The sequence below is a fragment of the Enoplosus armatus genome, chromosome 14, assembly GCF_043641665.1.
Source record: "Enoplosus armatus isolate fEnoArm2 chromosome 14, fEnoArm2.hap1, whole genome shotgun sequence".
Classification (NCBI taxonomy): Eukaryota; Metazoa; Chordata; class Actinopteri; order Centrarchiformes; family Enoplosidae; genus Enoplosus; species Enoplosus armatus.
Window position 1 is genome coordinate 2,685,666 of NC_092193.1, and position 21,405 is coordinate 2,707,070.

The following is a 21,405-nucleotide window of genomic DNA, read 5'->3' on the forward strand; positions in this document are numbered from 1 at the left end:
CTTTAGAAAATGTATTTAGGGAAAGACAAAGGACCCCTGTCACCTTTAGCAAAGTCCGGACACCCTTAGCAAAACACAAACACTTTTAGTAAAATACATACTCCTTCAGCAAAGACCAGAGACACCGTGAGCATATTGACACCCTAAACCGGCTTGAAGCACCCTTAGCTAAATGCAAAATCTAGACACCCTAAGCAAACTCCAGATAACAAAATGTTAGGCAAAGTCCAGACGCCCTAAGCTAACTTCCAAAACCCTTAGCCAACTCCTAAAACCTTTAGCCAACTCCTAAAACCCTTAGCCAACTCCTAAAACCCTTAGCCAACTCCTAAAACCTTTAGCCAACTCCTAAAACCCTTAGCCAACTCCTAAAACCCTTGGCCAAAACTGGACACTTTTAGCAAAGTCCAGACCCTCTTTTATTTTTTAGCAAACTCCAGAAAACAAAATGTACTTAGCCACATTCAAAGATCTTTAGCAAAGTCCAGACACCCTTTGACATCTCTTAAGACCCTAAGCCAAACTTTTTAGATTTAGATAGAAGTCCTGACATGATTAGCAAAGAACAGACATTCTCAGCCAAATACAACCCCCCTGGACTCTTTAGCAAAGGCCTGAAACCTTTAGCCAGATCCGTTAGTCAACTCTGGAGATCTTTAGCCAAATCCAGACACCCTTAGCAAACGCGAGACGACTTAACTAAGCCAAATTTTCACATCCGTTCGACCAAATATAGACTCAACTGCTTGATTGTAGTTTTTTTCTTGTACTTTCTTGCCGGTTCTGTTTTCAGCTATTAGCTTGTCGTGTGGATTCAAAACTGCTTCGAACAGGATAAAATGGACAAACAGGAAGGGGTTGATATTTAGCAGTAATGTATCAGAGGTCTAAGGGGTACGTCAGTAAGGTGGAAAAGGCCTCAAGTGATCTCTCAGAAAATAACAACCAGTATAACCTTTGCAGGGAATTGCCTTGATGCTACATTCAAGCTTATTTAAACGCAGCTTCAGTCCCAAAAGACAAGGAAAGTTTATTTGTAGCACAAAGAAGTTTCAAAGTTCTTCATATAAACTTTAACTTTAAAGGAATTTCTAACAAAAGAGTCAAAGACAGATTTGCGTAAGGGAGAATTTTGGAATATAAAAGAAAATATATGTATACATAAAAAGTGATCTAGAATGACTGCTGGCTATCTCACATTCAGAGCTGTTGCAGTCCACCATGAAATGCGTCTGAATTATTCCTCTGGAGTTGTGTAGTAGTAATAATAATGTTAAGAACCGAATATAAACAGTGCACTTAAAGACCTAGAATCCTCATAAGACCCCCTGGAGGTCCCTGAGTCCCAGTTTGGGAAAAACAAGGCCAGATAACTGCAGCAGAGCTTCAAAGCTTGTCTGATTAGGTCTTTAAATAAAGCAACTACCCTTGAGTTTATTTAGTTGTAGGTGAAGTTAGCTGGCTGTTGAGAGGTCTCTAATAAAACTGTGTGTGTGTGTGTGTGTGTGTGTGTGTGTGTGTGTGTGTGTGTGTGTGTGTGTGTGTGTGTGTGTGTGTGTGTGTGAGGGGATCAGCATACAGTAAGTGAGTGGGTGGGCTTACTGTTCAGTCTTTGAAGTTTAAATGTGTGAACTGGGGATGTTGGGCGGTGAAGTGTGTTCAGTTGGAGGGTCGTCTCCTTGTGTTCACTGTGTAAATGCAGGTTTTTACGGCGCTTTGCTTCCTGTTTTAACTTTGGTCTGTGTTTGTTATCTGTTAAATGTCTGAAATCACTGCTACTATTACTACTTTTCTTTTATTGAAGCTTAATTTTGTCACTGATATCTTCCATGAGTCTAGAGACCTTTTTAAAATAGAAGTTCTTCTATCACATTGTTATATCTACACATCCAATTACATTTTATTAGACCAGTTTGAGAAGCTTTGAATATACCTAAAAATGTCACGCAAATACAATATTTAAAGTTTTGTCGCTATCCTGTAAAAACTTATTTTGAAAACATCCACTTTCATGAGCAAAAAGAAAAACGTCCCTGTTTCAACTTAACATATTTTTCAGATAATCCAAAGAGTTTTTAAACGGTTTATTTAGCCTAAGAAGAAGGATCATTTTCTCAACCCATGAAGGAACAAGTCATTCTTTACTTTTACGAAAATATTCGCAATCACCAAATTTAGAGATAGACGGTCTGATAAACATATATTAGGAAGGGATCATTTTAAGTATTTCAAGTGGTGTCATGGAAATTAAAATTCTACATTTCTGCGGAGAGATGTTTTTTTTTTTTTTTTTTTAATATTACCCAGAAATGCCTAACCGCAACAGCAAACCTTTCAATACCAAGTAATGGAGAAACAATTAAACCTTGACTATGCATTTCATCAAAGAGAAGCTTGGCAGTGCTCGCAATGATTTTATTTCTAATCTTGTCGTACGAAATAAGACATTTTTCATTACCTGATACCTTTTAAAACAATAATCTGGAGGATTTTTACAAAAAACATCAAAACTTACTAACCAAGGGACAGTAGTGAACTCCTAAACATACCAACACACCACTTTCCTGCAAAGCTCAAAGGGCACCGACACTACAGCAGGCTGGAAGTTCCTTTCCAACTGTCCAACATACAGTTTTTCACATAAAAGTGGAAACTGAGGTGGCGTCGTGACTAAACGCTCCGGCAGCGACAGGTTTGTTTTCATGCTGGCTCTGTTGGTATCCAGCTCTGAAGATAATACATGGACAGACGCAGAGGGAGCCCCCGCCAGCTCTGCCCCCGCCAGCTCCGCCCAGCCAGCGTTCAGCTCCTTCACTGCTCAGATGTGACGGGAGAGGCTCTGTGCTCGCGGCTGGTTAGCTAGTTTGTTTGTTTGGGCCTGTTTCCACTCATTCTCCTGTGTCGCCGTCTCCCTGCGGTCTCAAATGAGCAGAGTCTGGAAGATGTTTCTGAGGGAGCAGCTGCTGAGAGAAGATGCTGGAGACGCTGGAAGAAAACCTGCATTAGAACTTTTTATTTTAGCGGTCAAATTAAATAAACTGTCATAACATAAACACATACACTAGTTTTGGTTCACAGCTTGAAAAAACGTCATTGTTACATAATTGGCTGGCAATAAGAAACCTGAGAGAAAATCCTGGAAGTTCATTCTTGGCCTTTGGGGAAGAGTATGTATGAGCTCTTAATAGCTTTCTGAGATTTCAACTCACCTTCTTCAATGAATGAAACTGGCTTTCAGTAGATATTAGGAGCTAATGCTGCTTTCAGACCACTCAGTATCAGTCTGATAATGACCTGGCAGAATTGGGCCGTTGGGAAAGAAAATGAGCGTCAGGCACATTGCTTGTTTTGTCTGATGTAGTGGAAGACAACAGATGCAGCTTCTCAAGAAGTCTTGACAAAAAACAATGTTTTAATTTAATCCCAGTGAACCTGTAGCCATACGACTATCAAGTCAGGTTTCCAAATGTAGCTCACATTTTGTTAAATTAGTGTGAGTTTCCATCCACTGCTGTTCTGTGAATATTAGGAGTCGATGCATCGAGATAAAGAGTTGGTCGAGGTGTTAATTCTCCAGTCGAGTACATTTAAATTGTAATTTGAATAGTAAGCAACGAGATAATGTAATTAAAACTGCACCAGTCAAACCTCAAATGGCGGACGGCATGTTGATAACATGATGGAAATATGGTTTGTTTCATGTACGGATTGGATCGGTCCTCACAGATCTGATGTCTGAAGCCACATGCTTCACGTATGTTATGATTTATTGGCTTAGTTTAGTTTTCGTTACACTTTTGGTTTTTTATTGATGCACCACCTTTTCCACCTCCTTCAAGGTTAAAAACGTTTTAACGATATTTAGACTTCTTTTTTTAGGAACAGGTGGATGGAAACAGATTCACTTTATAATCCGATGATTAACTAATCTGACACCAAACTCGTTTTGGTTTGATGTTCACTAACTAACCAAATCATTTGCACTCCAAGCAGACAGAATCTGGCCTCTTTGGTTATCGTTTATAGTTTGGTTCATAGATTAGATCAAACTCTGTTGTTCTACGTTTTTCAGTCGTCATAAAGTTTTATTGAGTCTTTTCTTCTTTCTTTTACTGAGTTCATTTTTTATCACAGAGGAAATCCTCCGTGTTGTGCACACGTGTGGGTTACAGCTCTGTTTCTCATTTCCTTGTTCGAGGCCAAAGCAGCCCAAGTCTCCGGTGTGTGTGTGTGTGTGTGTGTGTAAATACTTAAGGGAGATTGTTTTCTGTACAGCCTCGTTTTTTCATTCAGCTCTTATCACAACAGCTCTGCCTGCTCGTGCAGATAACTTTTTGTTCCCTCTCTCCAATTTGCAGTCACTTCTTTCATCCGTCCACACTTGCTGCAGGTTGCTGATCCTTTTTACAGGATCGCTGTGGACAATCTGGTTGCTATGGTTGACTTTTGGCCGAGTTTAGGTTCAATAGAGCACGCTGTGTTTGTGTCTCTGGGTACCTCTTTTGTTTCAGATAACAGCACTAAGTGCCTGTTTGTGCTGCTGCTGTTGCTATGTGACTAATGAAAGCCCTTTAGAGACATATGCTGCTGTTTTGATGAAAGTTGAAATATTTTTAATCTCAAACACCCGCGAGCACTAAAATACACTAAACTCTCAGCGTCGTGTACTTGAGAACAACTACAGATTCTACATTAGTTTGTTAATGTTGATCACCGTGTTGATTTAACTCAAACGTCAGATTATAGTCTGTTCACGAAGAGAACTAGCTACACAGTGTCTCACCATGCAAAGCCGTACTGTAAGAATCCATGTAAATGAATCAAAAAGCACACAAAGTAAGTAAAATGATTTAATCTTCACAATATCTAACCTTTTCTTTGCTTCCTTCTCTGTCTTTATACAATCACATCCCATAAAATGTCTTTTTCAAGAGACATCTGGACAAAAAGGCTACAAAACTGTCCAACTTAAGTAAAAAACTAAAGCCTTGACCGAGAGTGCTATTTTCCAGATCCTTTAAAATCAAAAAGGATCTGATCACCAACAGTAACCACCTCCAGCACATTTCACATCGCTTCAGGATGAGCGGACAGTGTATTTAAAACGTTGTTTCCCTAACCGAGTCAACCGACATCTGTAGAGCATCTGTGAGAGTGCCGTCCTGGTTTACACAGGTGAGGTGGAGATTTTACATACAAAGGTCAACCGGTGGGTACGTCCACACACACACATACAGCTACAAGCTACAGTGGTGCACATGTTAGCTTCACCTAGTGGTAAATATGACGGCGAACACATATATGGTATGCAACATTTTTCTCTCCTCACATTTTTAGACACAGGACAGGTGCCGTCCTGAGGAACAGATAATATAGTGAAGGTAAAAAAGAAGTTGCCAATATCAGGTGTTTTCCTTCCCTGAGACACGATGCAGTTTCGCTGGTGATTATCTGCCATTGGAAGAAACAGGCACTGATTTGCAAAAGTTTAAAAGTGCCCAGTTTCAAAAGAATGAAGTGTATACCAAGTTGTTTTTAGTGATATATGCCGCTGTGGTACCTGCACTGTGTAAAGAGAAAAGACTCTAAAGAGAGGTTCGTGAATGGTGGAAGACTTGACTCCACTTTTCAAGACCCCCCCCCTCCCTTCTTGTTCCTCACATACAGGCCTTTTAACCCACCTCTCCTTGAGGAGGAGGAGGAGGGCAGTGCCAGCTGGTATGGTAGAGAATGGAAACTCTGGGCCGCGGCGCTCCGGTAAGTTGAGATCGGAGCATGGCTGGCCGAGAGCCGAGAAGCAGGGTCAGTCTCCTGCCATCCCTCAGCTCGAGGCAGGGATGTCGTTTCTTTCCCTCATGATTTTCAGTGACTCTTTCCCCCAGCGTCCTCCGTCATATGCTTGCTGTTCAAGTTGTGCACCCCCCCCACCCCCCGTTGGTTGTTCCCTGCTAATTAAAACTGTGCTGAGCCATGTTGTGAAAGTGAAGAAGAAAATCTTTCAATGCTAACCTCGCTCGGAATAGCATTGAGCGTTGTTGCAGATGCATGAAAGCAATGTGCTTTTTTGTGTGGATTAAAACAAAAAGCTGGCGCTTACAGCTTTTTAGAGTGTTTCGAATTGTTGATGAGGAAAATCAACAATGCTTTTAAAGGGGCTGGATAGCAGCTTGTATGAATGAGTCCTCCCTCTCCTCAAGGTTACTCTGTTTGGTGTTGTTTATTGATTTGGCTAATTATGCAGCATGTTTTTAGTTGTTTGCTCAGCCAGAGGCAATCTGCTTTCAAAACGGCTTTTCTTCTGAGCCAGAAAGCAGATGGTAGTGGAATGTAGGCTCTCTGCCTGCTTCCTCTTTTTTTAGTTTTGTGTTAGTCTGTAATTTTAATGCAGTATTCTTAAAATCTGCTGCCTGGAATCACAAATACTGTGTCAAAGAATCTAACCCCTGCTTTTGTCCGGTTAAGAAAGCTCCTCGTTAACAGCCGCACTTAAAGAAAACCTGCATTATACGGACTCATCGAGGACTATTCCTTCCACGACTTAAGAGATGCAACCTGAAGACTCCATCAGCCACCCTGATGCTCGGCACAACACTTGGCATGTGAAAAGGCACTCTCATTTACTGAAGTGGTTTCCTCCGTTTCTCTCAGATTGCTTGAGAATACGAAGTCATCAACAATGAGCATACACTTAAAGAAAAGGCTCAAGACCAGACCTTTAATCAGCCATTCATCATTGTCAGAAAAAAAACAAAAAAAAAACCCTGAATCCATTAACACGGCTCTGGAAGCGTTCCTGTATTCAATGTAATTAAAGCTGCCGTCTGGATGAGGCCCGCTGGGATTGCGCCGTAGCTTAGCCTCCCTGTCAGTGCAGTATATCTGCCAGGGGAATACTGCATGGTCTCTGAGGAATAACAGTTCAGCAGTTTGAGAGCAACAGACGGTTCCTGGATGCTGTTCATCAGGTGCCTTGTTAACGCTGATGTGAGGGAAGTTTTCGCTGCGGGACCTTCATGAATGAGACGGAAAATGGATCGAGCTTTTCTCCCATACGCGCTTTTACTTGACTTGTTGTAGTTTCATAAATCCTGCCTTCTTTCTCGGATTTAAAGGCAAATTTATTGGTATGGCTCTTTCAACAGCAAGGCAATCCAAAGTGCTGTACATTAGACATAAAAAGGCATTTAGACAAGATATAACACAAGGCAAAGTCATGTCAGGTGTTAATGCTTTCTGCTCTCATACAGATTCCATGTGAAGGTCCGACACACCTCGAGTGATAAACTGCATCCTATTGACCCAAATACAAGACTCCTCTCTAAACCTAACATCGTTGTTTTATGAAAAACTTTCAGACTAAAGTTGACTGCAGATTGTTTTAATCTAGAGAGAAGATAGTCAACATCCTTTCCTCCCGTGAAAGTGAAACATGAAATACGTCAGCAGACGATGAATCCCACATTTACGCAGCTTGTGTACTCTCATAGTCCTGTCAGACTGTTGTTGTTGTTGTTGTTGTTGTTTGTCTTTACGTTCCGTTGATGTTACTGAATGTACAGTTTGTGTGAAACAGCCTTGAGGAGTTGAAGTGTTTCTTCAGCAATGCTAAAGACGATAGTATCCCACGTATAAAGACAATTAGAAAGAAAAACAGACACGACTCAAGAGTCTTGCCAAAATATTTTCCTTCTTTAATCAAACCCCTGATGTACTAAAGGTTCTTTCTGCAGCATCGTACATCTAAACTTCTGTTTGTGGCTTTGGAGAGGTCCCTCTTTGACTGTGGCACTGACGTCCTCACTGGAGCTGCTCCACAGACGGTGAATAATGGAACAACTGATGGGACACTGTGACAGCAGCCGGTGTTATTTTACTCGGATATGGGCACATTTTCTGAGTCACAGCTGCAAGTCCTACATTAAGAACCCGAAAGAAAAAAATCTGTAAATTGGAGACAGTCACTGATGATTTCCAAAAAGTCGCCCAAAAAGCTCTGATTTCCCGCTCAGCGAGAAAGCTTCCTGTGTGTGGAGGCATTTACTTTACCGTCCAATATCACTGGATTATCCTGATTTAAAGTCTGTTTTAGTGTGTAGTTTTCAATGAAATAATCATTCTATCAAAGGTTTGAGGATAAAATGAGGAAGTTGGTCATTTCTGTCTGCCAAAATTACCCATATGAGAGTTTTCTGATCCACCCCCTCCATAGTTAAGGTGTGGTTAAGTTTCGGTAACTTACACCACTGTGACATGTTTTTATCTTTTAGTCCCAGTCTGCTTTGGGATTTCACATTAAATGGACCTTTTAGTGTGACTGACAGCTGACTTTTCAAGGTCATTTTTATTAATGTTTAAAATCACACTAATGTCACGTACCTACTATATCAAATGTCAGAGGAAGCGTACAGTATAGAGTATGACAGCATCATGCAACATCCTTAGACTCTTGATTTGGAGCATCAAGCACCCTAAAACTACCTGGTTAAGTTGACAAGGTCCATTCAGTAGCTGTTCTGGAGCTTTCAGTAACACGAGCTCCATCTTGCAGAAGAGGTTTGCCTATATGTCATGGAACTGTAGATGTTTAGCTTTCAGTTTTTTAAGCACTTTAAGGTCTTTTTGTCTATTCTGACTCAAAAGTTGAAATTGAAAATAAGTTTTCGAAGGAAATGGGACGCAAACCGCTGTCTCCACTATCAAAGTCACTCGCTTTGTACCTAACTTCTCCCTGCAGCTGCGGTGGTGTAACAATGTCACACTACTGACTACATTTCTACTAAACACGTTCTTTCAATAAATGACCAATATTGACGCACTTATCCACAGAAACACTTAAACAAGAGTTACAGCAGGTGATGGAGACATTTGCCCTTGCCGGTCTTGAACATGTGACCTTTCAGCCACACTATCTTTAACCATCAAGCCACCTTTAAACCCTCCTTGACCCATGGGGGGGGGATGGAAGCGTCCCGTCCCTGAATCAGCTCCTTCAGCCGGCCTGATTGGTATTCCAGCAGTGAAGGAGGCATTCATCATCATCATCATCCTCAGCCAGGGCTGATATTCCTCCCCGTCACACATCATCATAAATACATTCTGATGAGGTCACTGGATACACGCACACGCACACACACACACACACACACAGATAAACAACACACGACTTCAGAGCGTGCATGTGTAGATCAGTGCAGCTCAAACAGACAGCCCAGATGTTGCAGAGACTGAATGTACAGCGTGCTACAGTAATTAGCATGCCTGTGCTGTTTGCTGCAGTATTGATATGCAGTCCATGTCTGGATAAAGAATTCTGTTTGGTCTCGCTGGCTTTGGCTCGGTGCTTTGCCTCGAATCATCTCCCCCCCCCCCCCTTGTTTCTTCATTTCTCTGTTTTTCTCCCGCTGTATATCTTCCTCAGCCTTTCAAACCATACTCAGTTTCATTTTTTTACATTTTTATTGCCAGGAAGGAATGAAGGAGGACAAACTTTTCCAAAAAAAAAAAAAAAAAAAAAAAAACTTTTCCCAAAAAATATGTTGTATTTAGCATAAAAGTAAGCGGAGTCACAGATCTACAGACCAAAAGATGCATTGAACACAAGCCATCAAATCGTACAAATGGAGGACATGAAGCCACAGAACTTAGACGCTATGTTAGATTAAGTTCTTATTTCCAAAAGAGACAATAAAACTAGCACAAGTCTAGTACATTGAATTTAAAGTAGTAGTAGTAGTAATAACTCTACATACAGAGCAAAGTAAGTACGCTGTATATGTATATATTTACATTGTTTAACCATCTAACTGTCCTTCAAGCACTTTATCTCCCAGAGAGAACAAGCGATGATGAAATATTAAGTAAGAGGGAGACCGAGAGACCAGAGTACAAATACTTCTTTGTTCTCTCACTGGCAGTTTGTGGTTTTTGTTTCTGTAAATACTCAACATGTTTAATTCAGTTCAGTTCACGATGCAGTTTGTATCAAATATGCATCACTGCCTCTTAACAATACGTGGCCAAAAGTATGTGGACACCACTTTCCTCATCTTCCTTACCTTCATGCTGTGAGGCGCAGTGGGCTACAGTAGTTTGATCCCCTTGTGGTCCTTCACTGAAGCAGCGGAGCTCCATGTGGGGAGCTGGGAGGAGATACGGGAGCAGGGAGGCCAGAGTTTGCATTTATATCCTCTAAAGTGGCAAAATCTCTAAGCATCCATTTCATCCAGCGTAAAGCAGAGGTACATCCTGTATCTCTGAAATGTTGACTTCTGCCTTAAATGTTGAAATGTTGAAGTTCCAGACTTCAGTAAATTGGGTCTTTGTCGTAAATTTGAAGAAGAAGATCCCAATTATGTTCTGCTCCATACTTTTCCTTCTACTTCTCATTCATTTGTACATGAATGTACACATATTTATACACGGCCATGTCATGTGGCTCGTCTTATCTTTGATGATGAACCTTTCTTCATCTCATCTTTGAAAACTGAGGTTGATTATCGGTCATGTTTGATTTTGGTTTTCAGGGCAGTACAGCGGTCTAGTATCACCAGACTATTGTTTGGAGTTCCTCATTTCAAGCCCCCACTCTGCTGAAGTGCCCTTTTGGAAGACACTAATGGTCTCTTCAAGTCTGAATGGTTTTACCATGGGAACATTTTAAATAGTTTTGTGTTTTTCAGAATGTCGAGGTCATGGAGCTCAAGAAACGACCTGTTTTTGTTGACTGCTATTTGCTTCTTTTTAATCGGGACTTCAGTGCAAAACAAATGCGAAATCATGCAACATTTTTGAAAACTGAACAAGGCGAGATCCATTTTTTGTTGCGAGACACCTACAGCAGAACCAGGGTTCTCATGATTTCAAGCATATCACCTGCACCACCTCCCATATCCATGCAAAATAAAACCTCACATTTTCCATTTGAAGGCATTTTCTATCTCATGTGTTCTGTGGTCCTACAACTGAACCTGACCTCTGACCTCCTGGGATCAATTAAGCAGCAGTTAGAGAGGGCTTCCCAAATGTCCAAAGCCATAAATTGTCCATGCAGGACCATAGAGAACCTTTCAACCCTGTAACCCGAGAATATAAGATCAATCTCTACATGCTAACAATGTTAATGCAGCAGTAGCCGGATGCAAATGACACAACAGAATGTACATATAGTGCTTTTGCCTTTATAGGGATAAAATTCTTTTGAGTTGAATTGATTGAGAACTGAATGCAAAGGGACAGTAAACGACACATTGCACCGACACGCATCCCTATTTAGATTCACCACACATCTTTCTCCCCGCATCGTTTCATGCTCCGACCACTCAAAGTAAAGAATCCTCCGGGCAGAACAGTAAACACCGTTTGATGTTGCTGAACAGCAGCTGAGCCTCGTGGAAGAGGTAAATGTGAAAAATCTGAGGCATGGTGGGAGCTTTGAAACATCAGGCGCACCAGATAGGCTGAAACACAATCCAAATGTAGCACAAAATAAGGAGAGAAACAACCTGAAAACCAATGTTACGGTGTGGGTGTTGATGGAAATGGAGTCGCTCTTCTTCCTCAGAGAGAGGCAGCCTTCGCAGCATGTGGTGGGTTGTTTGAAACGAGAGGTTTTGTGGAGGCACGGTGATTCTGGAGGGAGTTGTTGGTGCTGGTTCTGGTGGATTTTCGCTGTATATTTGTGAAATGTGTCACATCACCGAGGCCCAAACATCGTTTTCCTGAAAGTTTCTTTGTGGAAGTGAGTGAGAGATCTTCCAACCTCAGATTTCTTTTTCTTGCTGTTTCATCTGCGCGTTTCCAGCCGTTTATTTAGCAGTAAATTTCTAAATGCTGCCGTATAAATACTTTGCTATAATAATGAGAGAGTAGCTTCCTTTATTTATAAGATAACACACTCTTCTGATTGGACGATCTCACAAATATCAAATATAATTTTAATCAACTTTTGACCTCAGGTTTGTGTCTTAAGTTACTGAGCATAAGACACCCATCAGATTATTTATTAATTTACTAAGATGTTTTACGCCCGCCGACTAGTTTGTATTAAATGTTTGCTAGTCATGTTTGCAACCATCGCCTGTATTTAAGCCCAGCCTAGACTCCTAATCTCCTCCCTCATCCATCCACGATTAGATATATATACAAATACATATACTCATGTAGTATAACAGTGGGATGTCTATTTGAACTATATGATTAAGGCCAAACTCTGTCATGTATCTATTCTGTCTAACTGGTCCTGATTGTAAAGATGTTTTAGCTGGATGTGCGGGGGTGTTGGGGAACTAACCAGGCCTTCTTTCCCTCCTCGATCCCCCCCCCCCCCCCCCCCCCCCCCCCCGTTTTCTCACATCCCAGAGAACAACTCTGCCCCTCCAGATGTCACCGGCTACACCAACAACACCGGGAACACCACCGCCACAGACGGGATCCAGGTGGAGAGAGCCCCGGGCGCCGGCACCGCGGCCCAGAGACAGACGCCCAAGTACGGCAACGCAGAGCTGATGGAGACCGGAGACGGTGAGTCAGGGCTGCGAATATGATCTGGGGGTGGCAGAAATAATTATAGTAACAACAACAAAAATAAATTCCTCTAATGGTTAGGCCACCAAAGATACTGAAGACTAATATTCATTCATTACTCTACAGTATGACCTTTTTCACGCCTCGAAACCATGAACGATCACTCATTTAATGATGACAATATTTACATGTTTCTCGTGAAGTTAACAGCTTGTTAAGTTATGACAAACAACAGAACCTAAAGTATAACGTGAGTTTATGGGTTAGGGTTAAAGGGTTCAAGTCTGCATCGTAGCTTGATATCTAAAAACTGGTGCATCAAAATCAGGCCGAGGTCATTTTGGGGATTTTTGTCTTCATGTGAAACCTGGAGATGTGATGCTAAAGTGGTCTGATGTGTGATTAGAGGATTCACCAGCACTTCCATGTGTGTTTTCCCTGAAAGCCTCAAATGTCTCGTCTCTCTGGTCACTGAGGTGCTTTTAAACAACAAACACCTCCAGCTGCTCCAGTGGATCCTTCACGAGTTGTGAAGAAACGTAAAACATTGCACAGGATGAATCCGGATGTTTCTGTAGACTCCGCAGCGATGACCCCAGTTTGCCCGTTTCATAGTTTCATGATTCCTTCTCTGGAGGGACATGAAGCTGCAGCAGAGTTATTCATCAGACGCTGCGATCGATGTTGAACGCAGCTCGCTGCGAAGCAGCTTGTCAGATCAGGTGCCAGAGTTTACAGATGGGAGCTTATTGGGATGTTTGGCTGAAAGAGACGCAGCAAAGCCGAGGCTCTCTTTCAAAACACTGAGAGGATTTCATCAGAAATGATAAACCTTTGAATTATGTTGCTTACAATGGGTCTTGTTCCTTTTTGTTTTCAGAGATTTTTAGATTTTAGATTTTTGAGGATTTAACCTTTGATTCATTGTGTGGGAGCAGAGATTTCATTTCAGTGGGTTTCCCTCTGCTGCTTCCCTCAAACAGTTTTCAAACATCTTATTCTCGTATTTGTGAGGATTTTTTTGCCCTATTGATCTGGTGTTTGGAGGCATTTCACTACTATTACTGGCCTGTAAAACAATACAATAAAGCAATCCAATTCACACTCATTTTGCACCAGTAGAGTGTCTTTTATTTAGTTAATCAGATAAAGAGTAACAGCCAGAAATACTGTAAAATGTAAAAGAGTCCTTGTGATTATCTATATTCTTTTTTCTTTACCCAAAAACAGAGCAATGTTTTTGTACAGAGCAAATGTTGTGCCTCCTTTTTGTGTGCGGCACCTTCTGTTTTTTTATTTCTTCACATTTTATGAACTTTTTACGCTATTCTTCTTCTTCTAATTTCTCCCAGTATGTGACATGATTGTTAAAATGTTAAAATGTTTTCAGGCTGAGCACAAAGGGAATTTCAGAGGTGGTGCGATTGCATATTAAATCAGAGGAATGTTTGTGAAAGATGTCTGAAGCCTTTATGTACTCTGATTCATGAACGTGAAGCACACCGACTTCTTCATGGTGCTCTTGCCAACGCTCGGTTACGTCTTTGGCCCAACCAAGTCTGCCAAAACATCTATTTGCATCCAGATCTCAGCACTCAGGCTCCATCCCACCTCTCCGTCTTAAAGCTCCACAGTTGGGTTTCAAATCAGCCTTAATGAAAGAGCAGTTTGTCCTCCTCGTATGCCATTTCCACGTGTCTGCCGTCACTGTCATGTTCAGCGGCGGCTCTGTTGATTGCTCACTCGGGGAAAAGTGCCGCTTTAATGTAGATTTAAAACTTGGGCATGTTTTTGTGCATCAGGGATGAAGCGGCGGGATGCACTCAGGATATCGCTCAGTGGAATGTGAAAGTGATGACTACTTCACCTGTGAAAGCACAATTAGGACTCGTATTAATATGTGTGTGCTTTTGTCTGTTTGTGTGTGTGTGTGTGTGTGTGTGTGTGTGTGTGCGCGCTCTGCAGGTGTTCCCGTCAGCAGCAGAGTTTCAGCCAAAATTCAGCAACTCGTCAACACTCTGAAGAGACCCAAGCGGCCGCCGTTAAGAGAGTTCTTTGTCGACGACTTCGAGGAGCTCCTGGAGGGTAATCGCACTGTTGATTTAAGTCTTTTCATTTTCAACAAGCTATTCATGGCTTGTGCCTTTTCTGTTGTTTTCTGTTTATATTTTGTGACACGCTTCATTGCATCATTTTGTTGAGTGGTTGGTTATTGATTGTTAGGATGTAGGTAGGTGATAAAGGGCCCAGTACAACCAATTAACTCAACAAAGCAGAAGAGTAAAAGTATAGTGTTAAAACAGCGCCATAGATTACAAAGAGATCAGAGTATTTGTACATTTTGGCAGTGTGTCGTGTATACTTAACATTGTGCTGGACATTAATCCACACAAGTAAGTGACTTGAGCCAAGCTCTTTAGCTTCATTCCCCACTGTCTGCTGTGACAAAGCAGTCGAACAGATGAATATTTCTTTTTGTTTCCAGCATCAAAAGCTGCAAAGCCAGACGTTGATACATAATTTAAACATGAATAGCAAATGTTGGAAAGACTGGGCTTGATTCAGTGTGCCACAAAAATGTAATCAACATGGTATTTTGCTTAATTCCTTCCTGTGAACATTCTCTGTGATACAGCGATTATAAATGCTGCATTATTTTTCATCAACTCAGTAAATCACAGACAAAGAATTGAACTAATAACCAGCATCAACATAAGTATTCCACAGTGAACTTGCTGCCCATTTTTTTCGTGTCCCGGAGTCAGAAATCTGGGTAAACTTCAACCAAACTAAACTTCTCTTACATCATCCTCCTCCAGTCCAGCAGCCAGACCCCAACCAGCCCAAGGCGGAGGGGGCCCAGATGGTGGCCATGCGGGGCGAGCAGCTGGGTGTGGTGACCAACTGGCCCCCGTCTCTGGAGGCGGCCCTGCAGAGGTGGGGCACCATCTCTCCCAAGGCCCCCTGTCTCACCACCATGGACACCAACGGCAAGCCGCTCTACGTGCTCACGTACGGTAAGCGAAGCCTCGGTCCACGCTGATCGGCTCGGGAACCACACAGAGTCACTTTGGGAGTCGTAGGAGATTTTATTTTTATGGAACAGAAAAGGCTTTTGGCTTTTCTTGTGAAACAAGTGAATTGAAACCTTGCCGTTCCCTTTTTTGTAAATGTTAACTCCCTGAATGCCAAATATGGTATTTGAGGGGCAGCTGAAGGAGGAAATGTTGAGATATTTGGATTTGAAGCTGGGTGTCACTTAAAATCAATACTAGTAGTACTTGATTTGATATTTTTCTTTGATGAATACATAAACTAAATACTACACGTACTTTGTCTAAATTTTGATTGAAATAAGGAAGTATTCTTAAATAAATTGGGGCTGCGTTTGATAATTAGTCTCCAATGTCAAAATATTATGGATCCAAAATATGACTCTAAGCTGCTCGTTGTGAAGTCTAACAGGTTTTTTGTCAACAGTCAATAATGAATGTTTCCAGTCGTTTTTTGTTGCATATAAAGTTACGACTCTGAACTTAATGCGTCATGAAAATAAGTGCAACATACAAACTGACAGCCCTCATGACCTCTCTGCAATCAGTCATCATAGTCAGTCAGTTCTCAGTATACTGTCGCAACATACCGATCAATACTAAATATTGCTTTTGAAGTTTGAGTTTTTCTCTGAATCGCTTCCTGTTTTTTCAGCACATATGGTGGCTTTCACAAGCTGATTAACTGAAGCACCAAACAATGTTTAACACCCGCTGTGTGAGCATAATTCCACTAATGGCAGCCAGACAGGGCGCTAAGCATATTAGCAAAGTGTGAAAAAGACGCTTTCAAGAAGGCTGCTCTGCTACAGAGGGAGGGAAAGTTTTTTATCCCAAAGGCCCAGATTTAGTTTCAGAACATGTTTTCATGTTTTATGTTTATTTTCTTAGGAATATATCCTGAGTGACTTACACTGAACTTTTGTGCTGACAGGGCCGGAGGATTTCATGATTCAGTCATTTACTTTGATTTTTGTCCTGAATCGTTTTGGTGCTTTCACGCCGAGCGTGTTTGGAGCAGTTTGTTCAATCTCTTGACTAATTTCAGACATTTCGTTTGGATCCCAAAATGCAATGCTTTGGCACAGATGCTAACATCTGGTGGCCACCAGTCTCTTTTCTTAGCGGAATGAACTGAAGGGAATTTTTCAACCAGTAAATGTTAAAGAGAGTAAAGCCAGATTAATACATCTGCACGTCGTTCAGAGCTACATCATAGGCTACACCAGAGCTGACATGCACGTTCTCAGAAGAGTAATTGCACATCAGGGCTGCGATGGCTATGGAGACCATAAGAACTGACAGGCCCGAAGAGAAACTGAACCTAACATGGATACATGAATAAGACTCATCAGGGGATCAGACATACTGACACACACTCGACTCGACAGACTTGGGACCCTACCCGACTAGATTAGACTGAATATGATTTGAACCCAGCCCGACTCGGGTTGCAGGGTCGGGGGTCGTGGTTATCATGAACCAAGCGGACTTGTGAAGACCTGTACTACAAGTTTCAGATTCAGAGCAGCCCTTACTTTTACATTTGTGTACCTCGTTATTATGAATATCCAACATTGTGACATAATGATAGAAAATAAGAAAAAACATTAATAGGTCCCCTTGAAGCATAAAGACACCATCAAGCCAGTGAAACCGTAACATCAGGTGTATTTGAGGATCTAGTAAAGTTTACGCTATAAACCATGTGCTCGCCACTTCTACCAGAAAGTAAATGAAAAAATGTGACAGAAGCACGACATCCGTCTAGTGTTGCTGCCATCAACAGGTGAAATCTGCCATTGAACTATATATTCCTACGCCAGAGGCAACTTCTGCGCGACGAAGTATAAATCCACATTTAGTCTTGAATCCATCAGGAAAGTAAAGTAAGCGCAGCAGCCAGAAGTGAGAAGACAAACGCTGCCGTCTCGCCTGCAGCGCTGCCGTCGCCCCGGCTCCCTAAACACATTCACTGCAGCTGAGTCGCATCACGTCTTAACCCCCGGTTCAGCAACACGGTTTTAAGTCTACATCCAATTGGAACAAACTCTTTTGTTCAGCAGCTGAAGGCTGCAGATCCGAGTTACTCGTCTCCCAAACGGCGGCGGAGAAAACAGCTTCGGGTCCGCAGGGTGTGAAGAGATTCAGCGGCGGTGAACAGAGCTGCTTCTCTCAGGTCTCATGAATTTAGAGTCGGACCCCCCTGCTGCACAGCGGAGAGAATGAAGCGACACCAAACGCACACATGTACATCACACATGCACGCACATGAACACATGATCACATTTTGAGTTGAAAGAAGTGCTCGCATCTTTTACTTCAAGCTTCATTATTCCCCAGAATGACCAAGTAAAAGCTGTATTCTTTTTTTACTTTATTGAAGACATTAGCAATAAAATTGAATTGAAGTATTCATCGTGAAGAAGATTAGACTTTAACGTGAAAGTTCATCATCTCAAATTAAAGGTCTGTTTGCTGGCTTTTTCCCAAAGCTTTCAGCTTTATTTCACAGTTTTCATCAACCAGTTGCAGCTGCCTGTGGTGTTTTTATTATTATTTTCTCACACAAGACGAGTAGAGTTTTGATTTAATCAGTTGAAGTAAAGAGAAATTAAAGAAAGTGGGAAAGAAAAAAGGAAGGAAAGAAGGGAGACAAAGGGAATATAAGAAAAAGGAAAGAAGGAAATAAAAACGGGGAGAAAGAAGAAGGAAAAACAGAAGGAAAAAGGTGAAAAGGAAACCAGGAAGGACGGGAAAAGGAAAGGAAGCAGAGAAGAGAAACGGGAGAAAGGGAAGAAAAAAGAATAAAGAAGAAAAATGAGGAAATAAGAAAGAGAATGAAGGAAGTAAAGGGAGTTACCGGTGACCAGTAATGTTGCACATTTGTTGAAACGGGCCTCGCTGCATTATCAGCAGCTGCAGAAGACGAAGAAGGTCTCAGGAAAAGTTGTATTTGAAGTTCAGCACTTGTAAAACACTTGATTACGTCTCACCTCTGTTGAGTACACACACTCACACACTCCCACACACACACACACTCACAGGCACAACTTTATCCATAGCGCATCAACTTTCATCAAATAGGCGTACAGTGTGTGTGTGTGTGTGCGTGTGTGTGTGTGTGTGTGTGTGTGTGTGTGTGTGTGTGTGTGTGTGTGTGTGTGTGTGTAAGCGAACAAACTGATTTGTGAGGAGTGAGCTTGCAGCCGATGATGAGGCGATATGAGTGTTCATCAGACTGTGAAATGTCTTCAGCCAGCACACAGGAGTCCTCCACCAGAGAGACAACAACATGGTGAGACTGTGTGTGTGTGTGTGTGTGTGTGTGTGTGTGTGTGTGTGTGTGTGTGTGTGTGTGTGTGTGTGTGTGTGTGTGTGTGTGCAGTGCTGAATCTAAATCTCAATCTATCTTCCTTTATCTTTCATTCCTGTGGTGTCTTCCCTTTGATGTCGGCCGACAAGGACAAACTTGTTTTGTTTCTTCCTGTCGAGTCCCCCCCCCCACCCCCACCCCCCACTGCCCCCAGAGACCAGAGATAATTCATGATACCGAATTCTCCCACTGTCCTTAAACTCAACCCTCACCGCGCTGCACTGCAGATAACCTCACTTAATTGGCAGGAGAGGAACATATTTTTATTCACTCATGAAAAGGCGTGTGTCTCAGGGGGCCGTGATCCTGAGTAAACAGCACGGCTGATATCGATAAAGACGATTGGCTGTCTGCTCGGCATGTAAAGGACACATAAACCTGTCAGACGCTGTGAGTTGTGTGTTGCTCTCTCTCTTTGATTATCCTTTTCTGTGTGCTTCTGCTTTTGTTTGGAGTGTTTTCTGTAAACTACAAATCCTGTTTTAAAACTCGAAATGCCTTCAGAGACTGCCGTCTGCCGTTGAGCAGAACCTTTTCATGTCCATCAATCGACGCTCCAGGATCGGCGTCGCTTACAAACTATGTGTTAATATGTGAAACAGGATTCTCAGCAGCACGCAGCTGAATCAGGCGCTTCTCAGCTCGAAGACAGCAAACGTCCAAGGGGAAGAAAAAAGGGTCTGGTTTCGACATTAGTCTTCATCAGAGTCACAGTGGACAAAGACACGAGGACACGTATATAGTCAGCCTAGAATCCGGTGTCATTACATGATTGGTTGAACCGGATTCAAAGTCTTTTGGGCAATGGATCTTATGGTGGGAGTTGCCATAGTTACCTCTCTTAGAGGTGGAGACATGATCAACTCACTGCTCTGCAGAGAGGCATTTTGGACTCTGGTCACAGTGTTTCCTCTAATGTATCACACTTGATGGTCGCAGTACTTGTACTTTCTGTACTTCTATCTTTAAGACATATCTGTGTTCTTTTGTTTCGGATGTGGTGTTAATGGATGGGCTGTGGCACTGAATACTGTGGACATTGAATATGGCAACTCCCACCATTTTCCTAAACTCCTCCAACCCAGAGACTCGGCTGATAAGATTTACTGACTTAAATATCACAACGCAAATATAGAAAATAACTTAATCAAATGAAACCATTAGGTCCAAACAATATTCCATATACAACACAATTCTGTCAACACAGTAATAAAATAAACTTGTATTAAATTTCTTTAATCGTTGTAATAATGTCCACAAGAACAAACTGAACCAATTGAAATCCATCACACATCACACGTCTGAAATATTGTTGTGGAAGAACCGGTTTTGTTCTCGGAGTCTTTGTCTGAGATGAAGCTGCTGCTCTCAAACGCTGAGTATATAATTTCAGAACAAAAGTGCCCTTTTCAATTCAATTAAACGAGATGATTGGACAGTTGCCTTCAGCTCTCCTCAGTTTCAGGGGACAGAAGGCTGCTGAAGGAGTCTTTCCCGGGTTTGTTGAGTAAAGCCGTGACTCCGGCTCTGATTACATCTGGAGCTGCAGCTCTCTGATTCGGACTTCTGCAGGAGAGAAACTTTCTAACCTGCCGGCGGGAATCCTCTCCGCTGATTGTTGAAAATGTTTTCCAGCTGGTTGTCGCCCCCCAGGGTGCCCACTATTACTGCTGAAGTGCCCTTGAACTAGGCATCCCAAAACTGATTCAGGGTCACAGTAGTTCCAACGCGAGAAAAACTAGGTATTTCCTGCAGTCCCTGGTTGTCAGTACCAGTAAAGTTAGTAAAGCTGTTTTTTCTTATTACTCATCAGTGGGACCATTAGTCATAACTCACAACTGACCCTTAACCTGCTTTTACATGATCAGTGTCAACCACTCCAAGAGGTCAATCTGAGGGGTCATGAGATAAGTGATGAGGTAGACGCTACACAAACCTTCAGTCTTTTTTTCTTGTGGTGAAACACTGGAGAGTTTCACCCATTCAGGCCTCTGAAAACGATTCAAATGAAGCAATCTGAGAAGGGAACATTACTCATGGACGTGTGCAGCCTGCTGAGGGGGGCGCGAGAAGACGTTGCTTAGTTTTAAAGGGCGGGTTAAAGTCAAAATCACTGGGAACCAACGTAAAGCACCACTCCGTAACTGTAAACTGACCCAGATTGATCTAGTAGAGCACGTCCAGTCACATTGCAGCGTTGTATGACGCACATGTGAACCTGTTTCCCAAACAATACGACTTTAAACTCAAAGGAGGACGTGTTGCGGAGGCAGATACAGCACTGAGTCAGTGGTTAAGAGTTGGACTGCGTTTTCTAATCTCAAGTTGATCCAGGGACTAACTAGCGGCTCTGCTCTGAGAGGCCGTGGGCGGGACCAGATGTATCCGGATACATCTCTGCTGCGTTGTTGCCTTCCTCGTCACTCTGGCAGCAGGTTTGAATGAATCAGGCTG

At 42.2% G+C, this 21,405-nt stretch overlaps 1 protein-coding gene across 3 annotated transcripts in view; it reads left to right on the top strand.

Moving 5' to 3' along the window:
• Positions 1-21,405, top strand: part of dip2ca (disco-interacting protein 2 homolog Ca) — a 176,243-nt gene that overhangs the window by 113,569 nt on the left and 41,269 nt on the right. For 2 of the 3 annotated variants that reach the window (XM_070918466.1, XM_070918465.1), the window contains exons 6-8: positions 12,358-12,519; positions 14,488-14,607; positions 15,342-15,539. In XM_070918466.1, the coding sequence (XP_070774567.1) occupies positions 12,358-12,519; positions 14,488-14,607; positions 15,342-15,539 (480 nt within the window). Of the gene's footprint in view, positions 1-5,667; positions 5,758-12,357; positions 12,520-14,487; positions 14,608-15,341; positions 15,540-21,405 lie in introns of all 3 variants that reach the window. The other variant, XM_070918464.1, reaches the window with a different exon arrangement.